Source organism: Chiloscyllium plagiosum, chromosome 5 (genome assembly GCF_004010195.1).
Source record: "Chiloscyllium plagiosum isolate BGI_BamShark_2017 chromosome 5, ASM401019v2, whole genome shotgun sequence".
Classification (NCBI taxonomy): Eukaryota; Metazoa; Chordata; class Chondrichthyes; order Orectolobiformes; family Hemiscylliidae; genus Chiloscyllium; species Chiloscyllium plagiosum.
Window position 1 is genome coordinate 91,626,445 of NC_057714.1, and position 24,846 is coordinate 91,651,290.

General features: G+C 41.0%; 1 protein-coding gene across 2 annotated transcripts in view; it reads left to right on the plus strand.

Moving 5' to 3' along the window:
• Positions 1-24,846, plus strand: part of ccny (cyclin Y) — a 234,405-nt gene that overhangs the window by 175,710 nt on the left and 33,849 nt on the right. For both annotated transcript variants that reach the window (XM_043690643.1, XM_043690644.1), the window contains exon 3: positions 18,974-19,008. In XM_043690643.1, coding sequence (XP_043546578.1) covers positions 18,974-19,008 — 35 coding nt within the window. The remainder of the gene's footprint in view (positions 1-18,973; positions 19,009-24,846) is intronic.

Genomic DNA, 24,846 nt, shown 5'->3' on the forward strand with positions numbered 1-24,846 from the left:
TCTCAGGGAGTCCCTCTCCCACTGCAACTCCCAGGTCACCTATTGTACTCTATGCTACTTTCTCCCCACCCCCACCCTCCTCTAACTTATCTCTCCACGCTTCAGGCTCTCTGCCTTTATTCCTGATGAAGGGCTTTTGCCCGAAACGTCGATTTTGCTGCTCGTCGGATGCTGCCTGAATTGCTGTGCTCTTCCAGCACCACTGATCCAGAATCTGGTTTCCAGCATCTGCAGTCATTGTTTTTACCTGCTCTGTGCTCTAGCTGAAGCTCCAGATTTCTCGCGATGTCCCCAATCCTTCTCGTTAGAGTGCATCGGGAGAGGGGCACGTTCTGAAATGCCTCCTTTTTTCTGCATATTAGTTCTGCAGAGTCCAACAAGCACTCCTTAATAAACTCTCCATCAGAAAATGGTTTACTGTTTCTGGTGATTTTGTGGGATATGACATAACTTAACTTGGCATGAGCTGACATTTTGAGGGCGAGCCAGCAAGCGTCACTTTTAGCTGTTCACGCATGCACGTACACGCACATGTGCGTCCATACGTAAATAAAAAAAGCATCCTTTTCAAAACAAAAGCAACACAGTTGTATTACGTGCATGGTGTAAATACTTTTTCATTTATGTTCAAATTCAAGATTGACATCATGCGGGCCAGACAGGAACGACTAAAGGGCCGGATATGGCCCGCGGGCCATAAAATGCCCAGGTCTGTTATAGAGGTTTACAAAATTATGAGGGGCATGGATAGGGTAAATAGACAAAGTCTTTTCCCTGGGGTGGGGGAGTCCAGAACTAGAGGGCATAGGTTTAGGGTGAGAGGGGAAAGATATAAAAGAGACCTAAGGGGCAACTTTTTCACACAGAGGGTGGTACATGTATGGAATGAGCTGCCAGAGGAAGTGGTGGAGGCTGGTACAATTGCAACGTTTAAGAAGCATTTGAATGGGTATATGAATAGGAAGGGTTTGGAGGGATATGGGCCGGGTGCTGGTAGATGGGACTCTGTTGGGTTGGGATATCTGGTCAGTGGGTCGGGTACGTTTTGGCACCGATCATTTGGCCCGCTGTTTTGGCTCTAAACTGTTTTGGCGCTCATTACTTTAGTGCTGAGCGGTTTTGGCGCCAATTCAGAATAAAAAAAAGTCTTGTTTGGTTAAAGAAGAGAGGATGACTAACGACCCGATGTAATTTTCTCAACTAGCAAGAGTTGATAATCAAAGCTCGTAGATTCAAATCGTAGATTTTTCTCCAATTTAGAACTTCAACTTTTAGGTCTGGTCTATCCTTTCCCGTCACTATTGTAAAACTATTTTAGTGTTGAGGAGCAGAGAGATTTTGGTGTCCATGTACATGGATCCCGGAAAGTTGCTAACGAGGTTGATCAGGTTGTTAAGAAGGCATCCAGTGTGTTAGCTTTTATTGATAGACAGATTGAGTTTCAGAATCATGAGGTCATGCTGCAGCTGTATGAAACTTTGATGCGACTGCATTTGGAGTATTGCGTACAGTTCTGGTCACTGCATTAGAGGAAGGATGCAGAAACTTTGGAAAGGATTCAGAGGAGAATTGCAAGGATGTTGCCTGGTATGGAGGGAAGGTTATATGAGGAAAGGCTGAGGGACTTGAGGCTGTTTTCATTAGATGAAGAAGATTGAGAGATGACTTAATTGAGACATAGAACATAGAAAAGTACAGCACAGAACAGGCCCTTTGGCCCACAATGTTGTGCCGAGGCTTAATCCTAATGTAAAATATAATAACTTAACTTACGCACCCCTCAACTCACTGCTCTCCATGTTCCTGTCCAGCAATCGCTTAAATGTCCCTAATGACACTTATATGTCCCTAGAGACATATAAGATAATCAGAGGGTTAGACAGGGTAGACAGTGAGAACCTTTTTCCGAGTAAGAAGGGATATAGCTTTAAATAGAGAGGTGATAGATATAGGACAGACCGTCAGAGGTAGTTTCTTTGCTCAGAGAGTGATAGGGGTGTGGAACAATAGTAGACTCGCCAACTTTTAAGGGCATTTAAATGTTGGTTGGATAAACATATGGATGAAAATGGTATACCGTAGGATGGATAGGCTTCAGATTGGTTCCACGGGTCAGTGCGACATCGAGGGCCGAAGAACCTGTACTGTGCTGTTATGTTCTATATTCTATTCACCCCTTGCAAATGGCAGGCCATGATCATCACCAAAAAAAGACAATCTAACCACTGCCCCTTGACATTCCATGGTGTTACCATCACTGAATCCCTCCATTATCAAAATCCTGGGGAGGCTATCATTTACCAGAAACTCAGTTGGACTCACCACATAAACGCAGTGGCTACAAGACCCGGTTAGAGGCTAGGAATATAGCGGGTGAGTAACACACCTCCTGATTTCCCAAAGCCTGTCCACCATTGACAAAGCACAACTCAAGGAGTGTGTTGGAATACTCCTGACTTGCCTGTATGAGTGCAGCCTCAAAAACACTCAAGAGGCTTGATGCAATTCAGGCCAAAGCAGTCCGCTTGATTGGCGCTGCATCCATCAGCGTCCACTCCCTCCATCACCGATGCTCAGTTGCAGCAGTGTGTATGGCACAGTGCCTCAGGCTGCCAGGGACCCGGGTTCGATTCCAACTTCTGATGATTGTCTGTGTGTAGTTTGCACATTCTCCCTGTGTGAGCCATGATCTTGTCGAATGGCGTGGCAGGCTTGAGGGGCCACGCCATTCGACAAGATCATGGCTCCTATTTCTTGTGTTCTGACAATTTTGTTATAGCGATGTGATAAAGATGCCTGCTGTTAAATAGATTTTCCCTATGGCCTTCAACTCCAAATAGTTTTGCGTACAAAGTTGTTGAGAGAATGAGCTGATGATGTCACAGCTCAAATTCCAAATTTGAGGGAATGGAGGCTGAGAAGGGGAATGGTGTTTGTGAATACATTTCACATCATTAAAGGGTCTGCTTGTAATGACAGGACTTACCTTTCATTGGAGGCATTCATGAATAAATGCAACAAATTTCGAAAAATATCCTATAAGGGCCAAAGACAAGATGCAATCCTTAATGAAGTTAATGAGAAGCAGTGCAAATCAGGCCACAAGATTTGGATAGTTGATTTTAATTAGCCAGCAATATTAACATCCCATGGATTTTTGAAAAAATAGATGGAGCACCTGTTCCTTGCAAGAGTGACATATGTGTTTGTTCAGTTGACTAAGAGTTAACAGGTGGAAAAAGTGTGATGTTCCCAGCTAATGGATTTCGGGAGGTGCTATTTTATATTTTCAATAATAGCACAGCTTCAAGAACTTAGAGTGAATTGCTTGTAAGGAGACTGTTTAGTTGAGTTCACTGGTTGTCTTGTTTGCAATGCAGAGTAATACCAGCAGCATGAGTTCAGTTTCTGCACTAGTTGAGGTTACCATGAAGGACTCTCCTTCTGAACTCTCCCCTCAACTGAAGTGTTGTGTTCTCAGGTTAAACCACTACTAATTGCCTCTCTGTAATGATAGATCAGCCCTATGGTCCATAGAATTAGAATTAGAATCCGTATAGTGTGGAAACAGGCCTTTCGGCCCAACAAGTCCACACCAACCCTCCCATAGGACTATGGTGACTTTTACAGATGATTAACAGGTGAATAAACAGTGGATCGGTGTTTGTAAAGCAGATATGCGGAAACTGGAGTAAAATTGTAATACATTTGTAATTGTATTGTAATTTTGTTTGACAAATCAGGCTTTGATAAAAATTAGTGCAGAGAAAAACCTTTAATAAAGGTTAAATGGAATAGATTTTATTAATATAAATAATACATGGCACTCAAGTGTCATTAAAAACTAAAAGTGTTTCTTTCTGTCTAATCATCTGAGTGAAATAAATTGTCGAAGCTTTTGAGTTGGTAGGAGATTGAGTATTGTGGTAACAAATGCTATTCTATTTGCTAGAAAGCATTTGGCTAAAGATGCTTAATGATCTTGGTGTATGTGCATCTTGGACCCATTAGAAATTAATGAAAAGGTTCACATTTAGGAGGCTTTTTAAAAGTCAATTTGTTATTGACAAGGTATCAAGAGATGCAGAGTTCATTTCTCGTACTCTCATAGTTTCAGATTGGCTGAATTTGCCCGACCCTCCCTATGTGTGTATCTTTAGGCCCTTCTAGTTTGTATAGCTCAGTGCTTTTTCATGCAATGCTATCCTAAGTGTAATTCTACTGAATTCTTAATGATTTTATGACAAGTACAGTAAAAGAACTGTTTGGCAACTCCCAATGATTACTGTTGCTATTCTTTGCTTTACAGGAAGGCTAGCCTCATCCAAAGTGTCTAGAAAGCTTCTGAGTTTTTTTTTAGAAAGTTTAGGATAAAGTAGTGTGGTTACAGATTTATTAATGTTTTGATGCTTGAGAGTTGTAGAAGAAATATTGGTTACCTGTCGTTTGGTTTTTGAAACATACTTATGCTGATTTCATAACTTTATCCTTGTAATTGCTACATTTAACAAAATGTACCAGAAATTCGCTCGCTGCAGACATTTAGAAAGTTGAGTTTAATGATAACCTTATGGACATCTTGTGGTTCAGTCTAAATTGAAACTTTATTGCTGGAACAGCACAGCAGGTCAGGCAGCATCCAGGGAACAGGAGATTCGACATTTCGGGCACAGGCCCTTCTTCAGGAATTCCTGAAGAAGGGCCTGTGCCCGAAACGTCGAATCTCCTGTTCCCTGGATGCTGCCTGACCTGCTGTGCTGTTCCAGCAATAAAGTTTCAACTTTGATCTCCAGCATCTGCAGACCTCACTTTCTCCTCCTGGTTCAGTCTAAAGTAAACTTGAATTCTTTGAGTAAAGCTCAACAGGTACAGTCCTTGGAGTAAACCCACATTGAATTTTTATTACTTAGCTCAATAAAAATGGTTTTAAAAGGAACTGGATGAAATTGGAATATTAACAATGTGAACATGATGAGAGAGTTCATCTGGCCTTTGCTTGATAATTTTCTGCATTCTGGGCCTACGATCTATAAGCTGAAATGTTTTTCAACTGAAAGGGGTTTAATGCAATATTATTCAGTGGGAACAGGTATTTTGTTGACAATTTACATCAATATTCTTCTGCCGGATGGATTCTAAAGCATTAGAGCAACCAACAACAGATGGACAGAAACTTGCATGTGCCGATACTTGACCATCATACTCATTTCCATGACAAAATAAGGTTAATGGTTGGTGTGAAACAAAAACAAGAATTGCTGGGAAAGCTCAGCACACCAGGCAGCGTCTGTGAAGAGAAATCAAGGTTAACGTTTCGAGTTGGGTGATCTTTCCTCAGAACTTGTGAGGAAGGGTCACCAGAGCTGAAGCGTTAACCTTGATTTCTCTTCATGGATGCAGCCAGACGTACTGAGCTTTTCCAGCAACTTCTGTTTTTGCTTCTGATTTACAGCATCCGCAGTTCTTTTGGTTTTTAATGGTAGGTGTCTTTTCCTTAGGATGAGGATTTTTAAGACTAGGGGACACATTTTCTTTCACAGAGAGGGAAGTTTGCCTGTGGAATGAACTTCCTGAGGAAGTGGTGGATGTGGGTACAATTACAATGTTTAAAAGACACTCTGATAAGTACATGAATAGGAAAGGTTTGTAGGAATATGGGCAGGAGAAAGCAGGTGGGACAAGTTTCGTTTGGGATGGACTGGTTGGATCGAAGTGTCTGTTTCCGTGCTGTATGACTCTATTAATCTGCTACATGGTGCACCAAAACAGATTTTTGACGTGTGTGAGTGAGCTGAACCTGCCAAAAGGCCATATTAGCTGCATTTATATTTACCCATCTGAGGAATCACTGACAGAGAAGTGAACTATTAGCAGTTGCTGAACTGTGAACCAACATGGACAAAGCTGGAGAGGTGGTTTTTCATTTTTGTCCCAAGTTCTTCTCTGTGGTTGTCCCTTTTGACCTCATTTGTGAATTTAGAAAAAGGCTTCAACTCCACCATACACAAGAGTACAAGACCTTTTTAAAGCCATTACAGTTTGTGCTTGTTTTGCAGCTGCAACATTCACTTGGTTTGGGTCTGCCAAGCTCTTTCATGAAGCTCTTGTCCATTTGTTCTAATTTATCCTTGCGTGGCTAAATGTCAGATGTTGTTTGATACTCCTCCTGCAAAATGCTTGGGGATGTTTCACAACATTAATGGCACCATATAAATATAAATTATATTCCAACACTGGAGTAGCATGAGATATTGAGCAATCTTTTTCCAACATTCTCACTCACCTAATGCCTTTTATAGTTACATCTGATGTAGTACGATGATGTACTTAAAAGTTACTGTTTTATAAGGACTGCATTACTATCAGATGGATAAGAAGAAATGCAGCCTATCTTAGTAATAAGAAAAAATTAAAAGAACAAGCTTATTATTTTGCTTAAGGGAGCTCAACAGTAACTCATTTGTGATGCAAAGATATGCAAATGATGGAAGATTATTGTTCGTAGTCATAGCATTTGAAAGGTCTCTAACGTATTAGCAATAGAGTTCTGGGATGTACAGTTCATTAAATAGATGGTGAGTTTCTAAAAATGGCTGAGAAGGTTATGTTTGTATGAATAACAAATTTACTCTCCTGAATCAAATAAAAAATGCAAACAATTATCTGTAAAGGCTTACAAAAGGCATATTACCTGTAGAGCATTTGAGTAGTGAATGTATCTAATTGTCCATGTGCTAAACGTACCAATTTTAATTAAACACATAGACAAGTGTTATGTATTTCTTAAAATTCAGCACAGGACATGGGTGTCACTTGTTAGGTCAGCAATAATGTCTCTCCCTATTGCTCGGGAGAGAATGATACTTGAACTGCTGTAGACATTGGGGGATAGGAGACCGACAGTGCTGTTATTAAGAAGCAAGGTCCATGATATTTGCTCCAGTGATGGTGAAGGAATGGTGATGTAGTTTCAAATCAGGATGGTGTGTGGCTTGGATGGGAGCTTGTAGGTTCTGGTGTTGCCATGTATCTGGTGCCCTATTAGGTGGTGGACGTTGATAGTTTGAAAGGTGCTGTCCAAGGTGTCTTAGTGAGTTACTCGAGTAAAATAGATGGTGTACACTGTTGCCACTGTGCATCAGTGGCGAAGGAAGTGAATGTTGAAGATGGTGGATGGAGTCCCAATCAATTACATGGACAGTGACGAGCTTCTTGAGTACTGTTAGAGCTGACTCCTCCAATAAGTGGAAAATATTCATCACACTCCTGACTTGTACCTTGTAGATGGTGGACAGGCTTTGGGGAGTCAGGAGGTGAGTTATCTGCTGTAGACTTCCTGGCCTCTGACATGCTCTTGTAGTCACAGTATTTATGTGGCAAGTCAAATTGTGTTTCTGGTCAATGATGACCACAGGATGTTGATAGTGGGGGATTCAGCAGTAGTAATGCCAGCGAATGTCAAAACGTGATGCTTAGATTCTCTCTTATTGAAGATGATCTTATGTGGTGCAAGTCTTACTAACCAGTTATCAGTCCAAGCCTAGGTGTTGTCCAGGTTTTGTTGGACATGGACATGGAATACTTCATTATCTGAGGAGGGAAGAATGTTGCTGAGCATTGTGCAATTATTAGAGAACATTCACATTTATGACATCATGATGGTTGGGACCTGGGATGCTCCTCTGTTGAACTGCTGCAGAGATATCCCAGAGCTGAGATGATTGACTTCCAACAGCCATGGAATTAGGCAGTGTTCCAGCATGGAAGAAGACCACATGGCACATCATGCCTGCATACCTCTTCAAAAGAGCATCAATACCTCCAGCCAATCTCCTTTGTCCCCGTACCCTTACACATTATTTCTATCGTGATAATCATCTTGCATGCCTCGATTTAACCTGACTCCACCACCAGACAGTGCATTCCGTACCATAACTGCTAGCTGAGTGAATAAGTTTGTTTTTTCCTCACCTCACATTTGTTTCTTTTGTTAACCACCTTCTTGTTCCTTCGTACAATGTTAAAAATCACACAACGCCAGGTTATAGTCCAACAGGAGATTCTCCATAACCACCTGATGAAGGAGCAGCGCTCCGAAAGCTATTGCTTCCATATAAACCAGTTGGACTATTACCTTGTGTGATTTTTAACTTTGTACTGGGTGTGGATCAGGTGCTAAGTACTCTATACACAATCTGCAACATCCTGGCCTGCCCCCACCCTACCATTACCATCGAGTCAGAATCTATCTTGGTTTAATGGAAATAGCTGGAGGACAGACCAGGTGCAACAGCAGACATATGTAAAAGTGAGGTGTCAACCAGGTGAAGCTTCCAAATAGGACTATTTGTGTGCCAAACAACATAAGCAACAAGTGATAGACAGAGCTAAACTATTTCACAATCAGATACAAGTTCTGCAGTCCTGCCACATCTAGTCATTAATGTTGGTGAAGAATTGAACAACTCACTGGAGGAGGAGGCTCTTAAACATCCCCATCCTCAATAATAGGGGGCCCAGCACATCAGTGCAAAAGATGAGGCTGAAGCATTTGTAGCAGTCCTCATCCAGCAGTGTCAAATGCCAAACCATCTCGGTCTCTTCCAGAGTTGTACAGTATCACAGATGCTAGACCTTAGCCAATTTAATTCACTTCATGGAAAATCAATAAACAGTTGGATGCATTGGATACCGCAAAGGTTATGAGCCCTGACACCATCTTGCAATAGCACTGAAGAGTTGTGTTTCTGAACTTGCCGCTCCCCTCGAGTACAGTAACAACATTGGCATCTACCTGATGAACAGCTTATGCTCAAAGTATCAATTCTCCTGCTCCTCAGATGCTGCCTGACCTGCTGCGCTTTTCTAGCACCACACTTTTTGACTCTGATCTCCAGCATCTACAGTCCTCACCTTCTCCAAATCCAACCCAGCCCATTACAGCCCCATCAGTCTACTGTCAATCATCAGTAAAGCGATGGAGGATGTCCTCAACTGTGCTGTCATGCTCAGTGCTCAGCAATAACCTGTTCATTGACAGATTGGCTTCCGCCAGGGCCACTCAGCCCTTCACCTCATAGCATCCTTGGTGCAAACATGGACAGAAGAGCTGAATTCTGGAGGTGAGCTAAGAGTGACATCAAGGCTGCTTTTGACCAAGTTTGGCATTAAAGAGCCTTAGCAAAACTGGAGGCAATGGGAATCAGGGGAATCCGCTGGTATATCTGACACCAAGAAGGATTGTTGTGATTGTTGGAGGTCAGTCAACCAGCTCCAGGGCATCTCTGCACGTATTCCTCAGGGTAGTACCCAATGCCCAATATCTTCAGTTTGCTTAATTAATTACCATCCCTCCACCATTAGGTCCGAAGTAGAGATATTCACTGATTGCACAGTGTTCAGCACCAGTCATGAACCCTTAGATATTGAAGCAGTCCTTGTTCAGATCCAGTAAGATCTTGACTTAGGCTGACAAGTAGTGAAAAACATTTATTCCACGCAAGTGCCAGGCAATGACCATTTCCAATAAGAGACAACCTAACCACCAACCTTGAACATTCAATCACATCACCATAATTGAATCTCCCACAGTCAACATCCTAGGGGTTACCATTGACCAGAAACTGAACTGGACCACTCATTTAAGTACTGTGGCTGCACGACCAGGTCAGAGGAATCTTGCACAGAGTAACTTACTTCCTGACTATCCACTGACTGCAAGGTATGAGTCAGGAGTGTGGTGAAATACTCCCCACTTGGCTGGATGTGTGCAGCTCCAACAACACTAAAGAAGCTTGACACTAACCAGGACAAAGCAGTCCATTTGATTGGCACCATGAACCACACCCTCCATCACTGACGCTAAATTGCAGGAATGTGCATCATCTACAAGATGCAATGCAGCGATTCTCCTTTGCACCTTCCAAATCTAAACTGTCAGTATTTAGAAGAAACAAGATACATAGGAAAACTAGCACCAGCAAATTCCAGATTTGGAAGTACTGTATGTCACTGTTACAGGGTCAGAATCCTGGAACTCCTCGCTAACAGCATCGTGGGTGTGCGTAACATTGAATGAACAAGAAGATAACTCACTCCACCACTTGCTCAATGGCAGCAGGAGATGGGAATAAATGCTGGCTCATCCTGTGATGGCCACATCCTGTGAGTGAATGTATAAATAAAGAAATCCTTCCTATGAAGTGGCACTCAAAACTGTACACAGTACTTCAGTTGAACTTTAACTCTTTGCTCTTGTTCTCTATGCCTCTATTACTAAAGCTGAAAATACTGTATCAATTTTATGAATTGCTGTTTCAATGAGTTCTGCCTCGCCTTTGATGATCCCTGCACATATACGCCCAATTCTCTCTGCTCCTGCACTTCCCTTTCAAATTGTATCCCTTATTTTATATGGTCTTTGGATATTCTTCCTACCAAAATCTTTTACCTCGCTTCTGTACATTGAATCCTATCTGCCACCTATCCCTCCACTTCAATGTGTCTTTAGGAGTTCTGTACTGTGATCCTCGACAGTTTATAATTCTTCTGCTTTGTGTTAGCTGCAAAGTTTTAAACTTTGGAATTGACCTGGCACACGAGATCATTAATATCTAACAGGAAAAGCAAGAGTCCTGGTACCAACCCCCGAAGAACTGCAAATCTTTCTTTAGCCTGAAAAATATCCATTAACCCCATTGCTGTCTTTTCAATCACACAGCTGATTTTGTATCCACTTGCTACTGTCCCCTTTATTCCTTGACCTAGAATTTTTCATAATGATTTACTTTGCGGCGAGGTATGACTCCCACTATTGAAAGATTTTCCTCTCCAGTTCATCGATGCCATACTTGGTTAAATACTGCCTTGATGTCTTCCCTCACCTCACTTCTGGAGCTCAGCTGGTTTGTCCATGTTTGGGTAAATACTGTAATGAGGCCAGGAGCTGAGCAGTCTTGGTGGAATCCAAAGAGATTGATATCATTGTTGTATTTGCTAGCTACTATCTATTTTTGATGTCTGATTTATCTCAAAGCAATGCAGAGATAACGTTAGTTCTGTACCTATAACAAGTTTATTTACATTACTTTATAGCATCTCACAGCTTGCAAGATTTTGAACATGCACAGTTTGAACCAGAGTTGAGAAATTTCTCCATCATCTTCACTCTCTAGCTCCACCATAATCAAGAACAGTGACATCGATCATTACTTAATCTAATCTTACACAGATCAGTTAAACCATTAAACAATAAGTACTGTGGCTGCACGACCAGGTCAGAGGAATCTTGCATAGAGTAACTTACTTCCTGACTATCCACTGACTGCAAGGCATGAGTCAGGAGTGTGGTGAAATACTCCCCACTTGGCTGGATGTGTGCAGCTCCAACAACACTCCAGAAGCTTGACACTAACCAGGACAAAGCAGTCCATTTGATTGGCACCATGAACCACACCCTCCATCACTGACGCTAAATTGCAGCAATGCGCATCATCTCCCCCTCTAACTAAAGACATTATTTTCAATTCAGTCACCTTAGATAATAAGCATATGTAGATCAAGACATTTTTTCAGAGAAAACAGACAAGTGCTGAAATGATCTTTGAGTTATAAACGTCTCTTAAGATTAGATTCCATACAGAGTGGAAACAGGCCCTTCGCCACAACCAGTCCACACCGACCCACCAAAGAGTATCCCACGCAGACCCATTTCCCTCTGACTAATGCACCTAACACTATGGACAATTTAGCATGGCCAATTCACCTGGCCTGCACATCTTTGGACTGTGGGAGGAAACCTGAGCACCCAGAGGAAACCCATGCAGACATGGGGAGAATGTGCAAACTCCACACAGACAGACGCCCGAGGCTGGAATCAAACCTGGGACCCTGGTGCTGTGAGGCAGCCGTGCTAACCACTGAGCTACCATTTCTTTGACCGACAATTAGATCTATGAATCTGATGCTGTGCTTTTGTGTGATCGAATTGATGAGGTAGATGATCAGCATCAAAGAAAAAGTATTGTTACAGGCGGTGATGATTATCACTAGAGTATTAATCCAGAGACCCTGATAATGTTAGGGCGACCCAGGTTTGAATCCCGCCACAGTAGAATTTAAATTGAATAAATATCTGGAATTAGAAACCATTATCGATTGTTGGACAAACCCATTTAGTTCACTAATGTTCTTTCAGAAAGGAAACTGCCATCCTTGCCTAGTCTGGCCTACAGCACTCCAGACCCACAGAAATATGGTTGACTCTTAACTGCCATTTGGGCCATAAGAGATGGATAATAAATGCGAGCCTGCCCAGTGACACCCACATGTTACGAAGGAATTGAAGAAATGAAATATATTCTCATAATCGCTGTCCATGTATGTTCATCTTGAAGCCTCTTCTGACTAAAGTCTGGTTTTGTTCTTAACATGGGTAAGGGGTTTTCTTGTGTCTGTTCTGGTACAAAATTCTTGCTGAAACCTTTTCAACAGTAGGGAGGCATGTACGCATTAGATGCAGACAATATTCCATCACTGGTCTTTTGTTCATTTGTGCGATTTGGCCAGCATTTATTGCTCATCTCTAATTGCCCAGAGGGCACTTAAGAGTCAACCATATTGCTGTGGTCCTGGAGTCACGTAGTCAGACCAGGCAAGGTTGGCAGGTTCCCCTCCCTAAAAGACATTAGTGAATCACATGGGATTTTATAAGCATTAACAGTGGTTACAAGGTTGCTGTTAGCCTAGTTTTTTATTCCAGAATTTTTTTATTTGAATTCAGATTCCACCATTTGCCATGGTGAGATTCAAACCCACGTCCCCCGAATACTGGATAATTAATCCAGCGACGTTGCCACTGCATGACTGAGTCTCTCCATATCAAGTCTGTCCATCTCTGTAGTGAGAAAGATCTTGAACCCTGAAATCCATCACTCCCATAATGAGAGAATCTCGCAGGCACAAAATAAATGCTCTTGAACTGGTGACGTTAAACTTTCCTCAGCCGTCCTTGTAGTCAATTTTCTTGTATGGTAATAGGGTAGTGGAATTGATCTGGGTGGGATACCCTTTGGAGGGTTTAGATTAGATTAGATTAGATTGATTACAGTGTGGAAACAGGCCCTTCGGCCCAACAAGTCCACACCGACCCGCCGAAGTGTAACCCACCCAGACCCATTCGCCTACACTTACTCCTTCACCTAACACTACAGGCAATTTAGCATGGCCAATTCACCTAACCTGCACATTTTTGGATTGTGGGAGGAAACCGGAGCACCCGGAGAAAACCCACGCAGACACGGGGAGAATGTGCAAACTCCACACAGAGAGTCGCCTGAGGTGGGAATTGAACCCGGGTCTCAGGCGCTGTGAGGCAGCAGTGCTAACCACTGTGCCACTGTGCCGCCCACATTTGGTGTGGACTTGTTGGGATGAAGGGCCTGTTTCCACACTGTAGGGATTCGATGTATATAAAAAATATTTGTTTGCTGTATATCCATAAAGTCTGATCTATCGTGGAGTAATTCAGAGATATTATTAATTCTAAATCTACAAAAGGTTTAGCGGCATTAAAGCACCTTAGAACTTACAGGATTTGTCTGCATATATGATCTCAGAAAAAGCCTGGGTCTGTCTTCCTTGTCTGCATTTGTTGTCAATGTAAGGGTGAGGGTGCATTCACTGACGTGGTATCATCGGGGCGGGGCAATCACTGCACATTAAAAAAAATTCTGAATTCTGTTCTTGACCATGAACAAAATACAAATCAACATAACGAGCTTTGTGTTACATCAAATTGTTTCCAAAATGTGGTTTAAAAACAAGTCAAGTTTATTACAGATGAATTGTATATTTCTACACAAAGAGCATCAGCTATCTTTGATAGCGAGGGTCAATAACATGTTTGTATGATGCTGACTATAAGGCAACAAACCAGTAAGACATGATCTCAGAACTTTAGCCAACGTATTGTTTTTAGCAAGGGAGATATGTTGAAAATCTACGAGATCTTTTCTAGCTGGAGTATGTGAATGTGGAATTTCTTCCACTGAAGATCATGAACATTTTGAAATAAAGCAATCAATAAGGCAGTATAGAGTGGAAGTAGAGCAATGAAAGGGGCATTAATGTCCTGTCCCAGACACACAGCGATGGCACCAATGTCTGTCTAGAGACTTCCCTATTTTCTTAGCTCTCCAGCTGTACCGACAGACTTTAGCAATACAGCTAAACAGATCAGAGAAACAACTACCATAATCAAACATCATACGATCAAACCATGAACGCTACAGGTATTCTACGAACTTTATAGCCTCACTTTCTGCTTTTGACTGTTCTGTTTTGACTAGATTGTTTTAAATGTCCATGATAGAAGCTTCTTAGATATCACCTTTTTGCTCCATCATCAGTGTCTGCCTCCAAAGGAGCTTTCTTTTCCTTTTAAGTCAGAACATCACTGCTGCCCACATTCACCATCTAGTGGTCAAGTTGAGAATTGCGACTGGGACGACCACTTGGAACGGAGAAGGGTACAAGAACACAATTGTAGCTCCATGAGATGGATTTGAAAAGCTCAGATTGGAGCAGGGAGGAAAAAGATATGCAGTTATACAGCTCTTTCAGCTAATTCAGGAACTTTGAAGATAAATTTTAGTGTTGATAACATGTGGACCTAGAAAAAGCACAGCAGGTCTGTGGGTGGTGGTGGGTGGTATGGCGATAGGTAGATACAGGTAGGAGGTGAATGCGATTGGTCAATGGTCATATCTCAGCCGAAAGCGAACATATTAGTGCAGCATTCAATTCGGTATCCACAATGCAGTAAGTAGAGGTGTATTGTTTTACCTCTGTCCCAGTTGCAAACAAACTTTTTATTTTAATCATTCATGGAAACTTGTCATCACTAACTAGACCAATGCTTATTGGCCATCCCTAATTGCTCTGGGGACAGTTATGGATCAGCCACATTGCTGTGAGTCTGAGTCACATGACCAGACTAGTTAAGGATGGCAGATTTCCTTCCCCAGAGGATATGTGTAAAACCTATCTGGAACACTACAGTTGACAGTGGTTCCATGGTCAACAGCTTTTTATTCCAGATGCATTTTGGAAAGGCAAATCAGGGCAGGACTTATACACTTACTGGTAAGGACCTGCGAAGTGTTGCTGAACAAAGAGACCTTGGAGTGCAGGTTCATAGCTCCTTGAAAGTCGAGTCACAGGTAGATAGAATAGTGAAGAACGCATTTGGTATGCTAGCCTTTATTGTTCAGAGCATTGTTGGGAGGTCATGTTGTGGCTGTACAGGACATTAATTATGCCCCTTTTGGAACACTGCATGCAGTTCTGTTCTCCATCCTATAGGACGGATGTTGTAAGGTTCAGAAAAGATTTACAAGGATGTTGCCAGGGTTCAAGGTTTTGAACGATGGGGAAATGCTGAATAGATTAGATTAGATTCCCTACAGTGTGGAAACAGGCCCTTCGGCCCAACAAGTCCACACCGACCCTCCAAAGAGTAACCCATCCAAACCCATTTCCCTCTAACTAATACACACTAACAACTAATAGCACTATGGGCAATTTAGCATGATCAATTCACCTGACTTGCACATCTTTGGACTGTGGGAGGAAACTGGAGCACCTGGAGGAATCCCACGCAGACACTGGGAGAATGTGCAAACTCCACACACAGTCACCCGAGGCTGGAATCTAATCTGGGACCCTGGCGCTGTGAGGCAGCAGTGCTAACCACTGAGCTACCATATAGGCTGGGGATGTTTTCCCTGGAGCATTGGAGGCTGAGGGGTGATCTAACAGAGGTTTACAAAATCATGAGGGGCATGGAGAGGATACATTGACAAGGTCTTTTCCCTGGGTCGGGGAGTCCAAAACCTGAGGGCATCGTTTTAAAGTGAGAGGGGAAAGACAAAATGGACCTAAGGAGCAACCTTTTCATGCAGACGGTGGTGCATGTATGGAATGAACTGCCAGAGGAAGTGGAGGAGGCTGGAAATGAATAGGAAGCATTTAGAGGAATATAGGCCAAATGCTGGCAAATGGGAATAGATTTAATTCGGATATCTGGTTGGCTTGGACGAGCTGGAGATTCTGTTTCTGTGCTGCACATCTTTGTGACTCTATGTTTTAAAATCGAATTCAGATTTTGCTGTGTTCTATGGAGGAATTTGAACATGTGTCCCAGAATATTAGCCTGTGATTCTGGATCGTTAGTCCAGTGACCTTACCACAAAATCATCATCACCCCTTCCACTGATTAAATTTGTGGAAGACCGTGAAGATTAGATTAGATTCCCTACAGTGTGGAAACAGACCCTTTGGTCCAACAAGTCCCATTGACCCTCCGAAGAGTAACCCACCCAGAACCATTTCCCTCTGACTAATGCACCTAACACTGGGCAATTTAGCATGGCCAGTTCACCTGGCCTGCACGTCTTTGGACTGTGGGAGGAAACTGGAACACCCAGAGGAAACCTATGCCAACGCCGACACAGGGAGTATGTGCAAACTCCACACAGACAGCCGCCAGAGGCTGGAATCGAACCTGGATTCCTGGCGCTGTGAGATAGCATTGCTAACCACTGAGCCACCATGCCACCCCACCACTGAGCCACTGTGCTGTGAAGTTGATGCTCACTTGCTTTCTTGCTGAGTGTATAGATTTGAAAGCCCAAGTGAGTAAAAATATTAAAGCAGCATAGTTTACTTTGACTAGAACTCAACCTCATTGAAAACACTCTTAAGCTGTAAAACAACATCCTTAGACAAGTCTGTTGCTTTTAGAAAATACATTCTTGATTCCTACATCAACTTCCTGAAAATGTTATTTTAACAGGATGTAATAATATTGCATATTCGGCCATCCATTAGTTTGAATTAAATGAGCAGGATGTTTAAATTTTGAAGGAATGTGATTTATGATAATTCACTGGATCGTCTGCAATAAATTGCTCTCTAATCTGAATGTTGTGTTGTATTTTCCGGTGCTGTTACTATGTCCTTTCCTGATGCTGTCTGTTTGTATGTTGTTTTATGACTATTTATGTGTGAGGTATTCTTCAATGTTTCTTGTTTTTTTATGGTTCTCCATGTTCCTATGAAATTTACTAAAGTTGGTCGGTGCATAGTATTTGTTGTATTACACGAAGATGTTATAATGGAAGAAAAAAAATCTACTGGGTGTGGAACCAGGCAGGATAGTTTGTTTTTATTTCAAAAGTATATTTTACTCATAAGAAATATCTTTATATATATATATATATATATATATATATGTAGTCACAAATCCAGTTTGGTTCTGTACAGTAGCATATCAAGGAAACCAGTGATGAAAAAGTAGCAGTCTTTTCTTCCCATGTTCTTTAATGGGGTTCTGTAAGACACATGGTCACTGTCAAAGAGTCTTTACATGCAGTATTATTGTGGATATTCTGTTGTTATTGATTTTGTCAATTATATCGATAGAATTCTTTGCTGAAATGAATGCTGTTTTGTAAGTCCATCTAAAACTCAGTGACATTTCCTGCTGAAGGATGCCGTAACTATTTCTGTACTGGATGGGTGCAATTAAGTGGTACATCAGTGTACTCAAATAATGAAGACACTGGAAGGTTAACTGATTTCCAGTAGCGACTGAACAGATTTGGATGAGCTTTTGAGTATTCCTTTCTCTGGTAAAATGAGCTTCACATACTCACAGAACTTGTCTGCAATTTAGTTAATTGTATTGACTTTTAGAAATGAACTACTAACCTTTTTGGTAAAACCCTGTAAACATCATACATATGTATTGATGTGTAAATGACATTGAGTTGAGTCAATGCTGTGCAATAGGAATGTTAATTATGCATGGTTTTTAGTATGTACTGTTCAAAAATAATTTCACAATGATGAGAAATTTCTGTGATTGTGTTAACTTCTGTGTCATCATAACTGGCTGAGGAAGGTACCATGGTACAACTACTACAATAAACAGTGAATGGAAAGTGAAGATGAACAGCAGCAACAATGAATCCTTTATATCTTGTTGTCCTAGGCTTTTTAAGTAAAACTGAATGATGGGTGTAAGAAGTTTTCATACAATGGAGTAACTGTGACTTGCCAAAGCAAATTTTGTGATGATGTTTGTTCAAGGTTTTTATAGAGACTGACAAAGCATTACTTAAAGTACCATTTAACATGTTTTGGACTTAAATGTATTGGTTCTAACATACCGATGTAGCCAAAGACAACATTAGCCTAATTTGACAATTAACTAGTTGGTTCCTTCAACTTTGTTTCAAAGATAAAAACCATAATTCACACCATGTCCTCCCTTATCTCCTCTTCTAACTCTCTCAAATGATACAGCCAATGGCTACAGTGCCTATGACCTCCAATCCTCTGACCTTCCATAAAACCTCCTTATTTGACCAAAACATTGGTCATCCCACCTAATTTCCTTTACCTTGGTTTGATATTAATTTTCTTAGAATATCTCCTGCTAAATGCAGTAAAGTCAGAAAGTGCTGGAGAAACGTCTGTCAGTATGTGTGGAGGGAGAAACCGTTAACGTTTCCAACCCAAGTAACCAAAGAACGGTCATACTGGAAACAAAAGCAGAAATTGCTGGGAAAAGCTCAGCAGGTTTGGCAGCATCTGTGGAGAGAAATCAGTTAACGCTTCGGGTCGAGTAACCCTTCATCAGAAAAGAGTTCTGCTGAGTTTTTCCAGCATGTTCTGTTTTTGTTTCGGATTTACAGCATCTGCAGTTACTTCAGTTTTTATTTAGAGTCATACTGGACTCAAAACATTAACTCTTTCTCCCTCCACAGATACTGCAGGACCTGCTGAGTTTCTATAGTACTTTCTGCTTTTATTTCAGATTTCCATAATCTACAACATTGAGTATTTTTTTTAAAACTGTTAAATTCATTGAGATTTTTAACAATATTTATTTTTCTATGTTTCACAGTCAGAGAGAAGCGGAAAAGCCTATATATAAATCATGTAAGTACTGCTCGACATTCTTACTCTGCCTATAATCTCAGCATATTTTGTGGTTTTTAATTAACTCCTTTCTTTGTTTGGAGTACTTAATACCCTTCAACAGATTTGATACTTGATTTAAAGTTGTCATCAACTTTTCTAGATATTGAAATTACTCATCTCCAGCTATGCAATAACCTAGACTTTGACAAAGAAAATCAAGCCTTTGTTTTTGTCATGGTGGGGAAGGTTATTTGTTTATCCCTCTTAATTTGAGTCAAATATTGTTTGTATATTTATCAAAGGCAAGCATGAGTAAAGGTAATCCTTTCTCAGGAAGGTTTGAAATTTGGTCAGTTTTCAGTGATTCAGAAGCTTGCACCTTTTGTTAGACTGAGAGCGAGGAATAGATGAAATTGGAACCGCACTAGACCATTTGGCCACTCGGGCCTGCTGTGCTGTTCAACTTCAATATTCTACCACAATGTTCTTTTCCCCACACTATCCAGTATACTTGATGCCTTCAATATCCAGAAATCTGTCAATCACTGTCTTGAACATAGTCAATGACTGAGTCTCTACAGCCCTCTGATTTGATTCAATTTTACAACCCTAGTTTCAAACTTAAATGTAAAATTCTCTCCCCTAAAGGCCTTTACAATGAAATTATTAATTAGCCCTTTGTCATTGTTCAATATTAGATCCAAAATAATTCATTCTGTTTCATTTCTTATTCTAGAAAACTGTCTTGTAGACATTGCAGAAATTCATACTCCACAGTATGAGTGCTAATGAGCGTTAAAGCGTATAAAAGTAGATTGCAGTACCCATGATAAATGTATTGCCCTTCTGATATGCACCTCTAAGTTATACCATGCCTTACGTTACTACTGCTTTGTGATGGTCTCTCAACAGCTCCCACCATGCTTGCCGTCCCTTGCTGTTTCTTTAGCTCCACCCAAACTAGTTCTGTGTCTTGATCTTCTGATTTCAGATCCCCTCTCACTAACATACTGCTCTCATCCTTTATTAATCACACTATCTCATTTCCTTTTTGCCAATTGTTCCTAAGTGTTGAATATCCTTGAATATTCAGTTACAATCCATGATCACCACAGATATAACTAACTGTAGGCAAAAGGCAGACCGCAAGGGGTGATGAAGTGATAATGACATTGGGCTAACAATCCAGAGCAGCAGACTAACGTTCTGGGGAAGTGAGTTTGGAATCAACAAAGGCTGATTGTAAAAACTGACTTCAGTTAAAACCTAATAGTGGCCACACAACCACGGTTGATTGTTGTAAAATTTCATACAGTTTCTAATGTCCTTCAAGAGAGAAGGTCTGCCAGCCATACTAGATCTGGCCTACATGTGATCTAGATTCTCAGCAATATGGTTGCCTCTTGACTGGCCTCTGAAATAGTCCAGACAACCAATCAGTTCGCGGGCAATTAGGGATGGGTAACAAGTATATACCTTGGCAGTGGCACCCACATCCCATACATGAATTTTAAAAAAAATGTTGTGAGGTATTGCTAGGGACAAAAGAATTGGCTGAAATGGAAAGGTTACACAAAATGAAATCACGGCACAATAAAGGAATATCTGAATATGGCGTTAAGTGTTGCATGTCGTGATTATATTGGGGAGGGGGATGAGGTGGAAGGTAGAAGGATTCTGTCGGTTCTGCTATAACGTGCATTTTCTTCAAGTGAATTGGCTACAAAGCAATTGAAAAATTTAGACCATTTTTAGTAGAATGCGAACTTTCCTTATCTGTATTGGCTCTAACACGATTCCAATACCATTGGTTTAAATGGTGCTGCTATTATGTGATTTTCTTACAATGTGGGATCACATGGGAATGGAACTATTGCGTTATATGAGAACAGACTGTACAACACTTGTTTTGTAATTTCAGTTGTGTCACTAGAGATCCATACCCATCTCCTGCTTGGTGTGAGTGCAGGATATTCTCACTTCCTTATACCCCTTCGAAATGAAGGTATCATCACCTCAAGCTGCAGTTGTGTACGACTTGCTGGCTGGAAGATTTGTAATTTTAGATCCTTGAGGAGCATTGCAAGCAAGGCCTGTTTTCTACAATGTGGGGGAATTCATAATGCAGACTGTGTCATAAAAGACAATGGGGCATATGAAATTATGTGGATCAAATAAATCTGGCCTTCTGCCTATCGCTGCAGTATAATCATTGAACAGCGTTTGAATGTTACTAACAGATGAATAGCTGTCAATGTTTCTTCCTTAGAGTGATGGTAAATCCTGAGAGGGAAAATTCTCTGGTTGTTCTGTTCACAGGAAAGCACCCAGTTTATTAAAAACAAAATTGCCCCCTTATTTAACAACCTTTGAGTGAAACACTGAGCCTTAGTTCAAAAAGTACATGTTTGCGAAGTTCGCATGTAATTTCATGACTGAGTGCAGGATTCAATTTATGTTCAAGTTATGTGAAACCCAGAATTAAAAACAATAATTGAGATAATCAACTGACAGTTTGACACTGGGGAATTTATTCAGGAAACCCAGTACAGATTTGTTACAGGCAAAATCATGTTTAACTAATTTTTTGTCATATAGAAATTGAGAATCACTGAAGAAGACCCATTTTGTTGAAGCTTTATATCTGCCAGGCATAATACACATTCAGAAGAGGACAACATCTTATGCTGTACATGCAGAGACTGTTCATTGGTTGACAAGTGGCCTCTGCTTAGTAGAGGTGTTACCATGAATAATATGCCAATTGGACAACGACTGACAATTAACTGCTAAGCTTTGTTTAAATTTAAACCAGTCAGGTTGAATTAGCCAGGTCAAGACATTTTCTCGAGGGATGAAACAGACAATGGCTATTGCACATTTAGTGTTGAAACTGGTACAGCGTGTGTACTTATTCTTTTAGTCTTCAAAGAACAGAGTCCGGTGTATTAACACGTGGATCTTTGTGCCACACTCTGGGCTGTACTGATAATGTTAAATTGATTGTCAGCTTAGTCTTAGCAAGCTCCCCTTTCCATTGGTGCTCTTGTGAACGTCCTGATGACTGTAAAACAACAGGTTTAACAAAATGTGTCCTTTGTCAACAACAACTTAATTTGATTTTCTTTTTGACATTTCAGAATATATTGATAATGATAATCCAGTTGATGTTATATACATGCGTTCTAAAAGACACTTTTTAATTTGCTTTGTAAAAGACCTGTCAAGAAAGTTGAAGACTAAGGAATAGAAGGGCCATTTGGAGCAGGGGTACAAAATTGACTGATTGATGGGAAATATAGAACAGTGATGAATAGATGCTGTTCAGACCAGAGGAAGTCATGGAAAGGGTGGCTGCTGTGGGCTTGGTATTAGGACACTGCTTTTCTAAATGGTTATTAATTTCTTAGACTTGGATACAAAAGGCAGAACTTCAAAAGTTACAGGTGCTGCGAAACCTGGAAGTTTTGTGATCTATGAGAACATATCTAGAAGGCATAGAAAGGCTGGTTGAATGGGCAGACGGGTAGCTGATGAAATTTAATGCAGAGAAATGTGAAACAGCAGTTTTGGTAGGGAGAATGAGAATTGAAAATATAAAATGAAGATTTCCATTCTAAGTGTGGTGGAGAATCAGAGAGACTTTGGGGTTTATGTGCAAAATTTATTTAAAGTCACAGGGCAAGTTGCGAATGTGGTAAGTAAGGCATTTGGGATCCGATCCAGAAATTGGTAGCTGAAGGCATATTGCACCAAAGCAAGCAAGTTTACTCTAAACGTTTCTAAACCTGAATTTAGTGAGAAGCAGAGCATTGTGCCCAATCTTGGGTCTGACTGTTTAAGAAGGATTTGAGACGTCCAGTACAGGATCTTCAATTACGTAAATAAACCGGGGAAGAGTTCAGACTGTTCACCTTCTTTGGCCACTTCTAAGGTTGAGAGTAGATTTAATAGAGGTGTTCAAAATCATGACTTGTCTGAGCAGATTACTTAGAGATCAACCGTTAGTAAGAGGATTTGGAAGCAGAGAACGCTGATTCAATATGAGAAGAACTCAAGGCGACATGAAGAAAGCTGTTTTATGCAACGAGTGGTAAGGAGGTGCCCTGCGCAGCTAGAGCCTGTGGAGGAGGAGGATTAAATTGACGCATTCAAAAAAGAATTGAATCATTATCTGACCAGAGAGAAAATTGGATGCTCTTGCTAAAGTGCTCTAACCATTCCGTGATTCAAATTGTGCTTTTGAAACCATGAAACTGAGAGTAGGGAACAGCAGAGGTTCATTGATAAACTAATTGGATTTGGTTTTGAAGGCTGCTGGATTACAGGAGGAGGTGATGCTTATGTGGCTTTGAGGTTCTGCAAAATAATGGCATGTGAATCTGCACCAGCATTGTCTGGGAATATAGTGATTTGTTTATGACTCCTGTATCGATTAGATACTCCTGGCTCTGTGCGGGAGAGAAAGGTGTGATGGTAGTCCATTTCTCTTACTGCTTCCTGTCGTTTTAATTTTGATCATGGTGTGACCTTCATTTTCTTCTCTCTCCTTTTCTTTTTCAAGTGTTTTCCTTTATCCTTAAAGCATTTGTTGCACTAAACATGTGGACTGTTTGTTCAGCATGGTAAGGCCCTGTTTATTTTGGGGGGGTTTGCTTTGAAGGCATGGTAGTTATATTTAATTTCGAATTCTCATCATTTGTTAATGCTTTTCTCAGCTGTTTTCATGCTCTTCTGGTTTCACTGATTTGTAAATAGAAACGTTTCTAATTCTGTGTTACCAGTCAAACCAAATAACCAATCCTGTGCTATGCTACTATATAACAACTGGACACATTTGAGACATTTTTCAAGGAAGGCTTAGGTGTAAAGGTTTGGCGTAGAGCAGAGATTGGAAGCTGTGCTCACCCAGCAATGTATTTCAGGAAGTGTTTCTGTGGCAAGCCTACAGATATTCTAACAAGGTGGTCCAACATCCCAGGACATATAACTCTCATGGTTAAGAAAGTGGCTGCTGGATGCAGTGATACATGATGACATAGTGCAGTCTGTCAGATAAGAAGATGGGGACTGGGTGTGATAATCTGATGGGAGGCTATGTTCTAAAGTTTTTGTAGTAAGTTGGTGGATCAGTTGGCAAGTTAAGCCATATTTTGTTAATAACGATATGCATTATTTTGGGTTTCAATTACGATTTTTCTCTTAGTATTGTTTCATTAACATCAAGTTATCATCAGTGCAAATGCCAATATTATTTGTCCCTGAATAAGATTATAAGTTAACTAATGTAAGAGTTTGTGGAATGGCAATCTCTTTTTGTTTAAGGAGAAACCCAGGTTTTTACTGGAATTGTAATTCCAGTTGGACAAATGTCTCCACATGTGTTCCTGGCTAAGAATTTAAAATAGTCCAGAAAGTACTCCACAACCTATTTGCATTCTATGTTGAAGATTTGGTGCTGATTAGATTAGATTCACTACAGTGTGGAAACAGGTCCTTCGGCCCAACAAGTCCACACGGACCCTCCGAAGAGTAACCCACCCAGACCCATTTCCCTCTGACTAATGCATTTAATACTATGGACAATCTTTAGCATGGCCAATTCACCTGACCTGCACATCTTTTGGAATGTGGGAGGAAACCGGAGCACCCAGAGGAAACCCACACAGACACTGGGAGAATGTGCAAACTCCACACAGACAGTCACCCAAGGCTGGAATTGAACCTGTGAGGCAGCTGTGCTAACCACTGAGCCACGTTTTGGGCAGTGCATAGACTACTTGCACCCATCCACTCTTTGTAATCTGTTAGTGATACCTTTCCCCACCCTCCCCTTCACATAATCTGTCTCTCTCT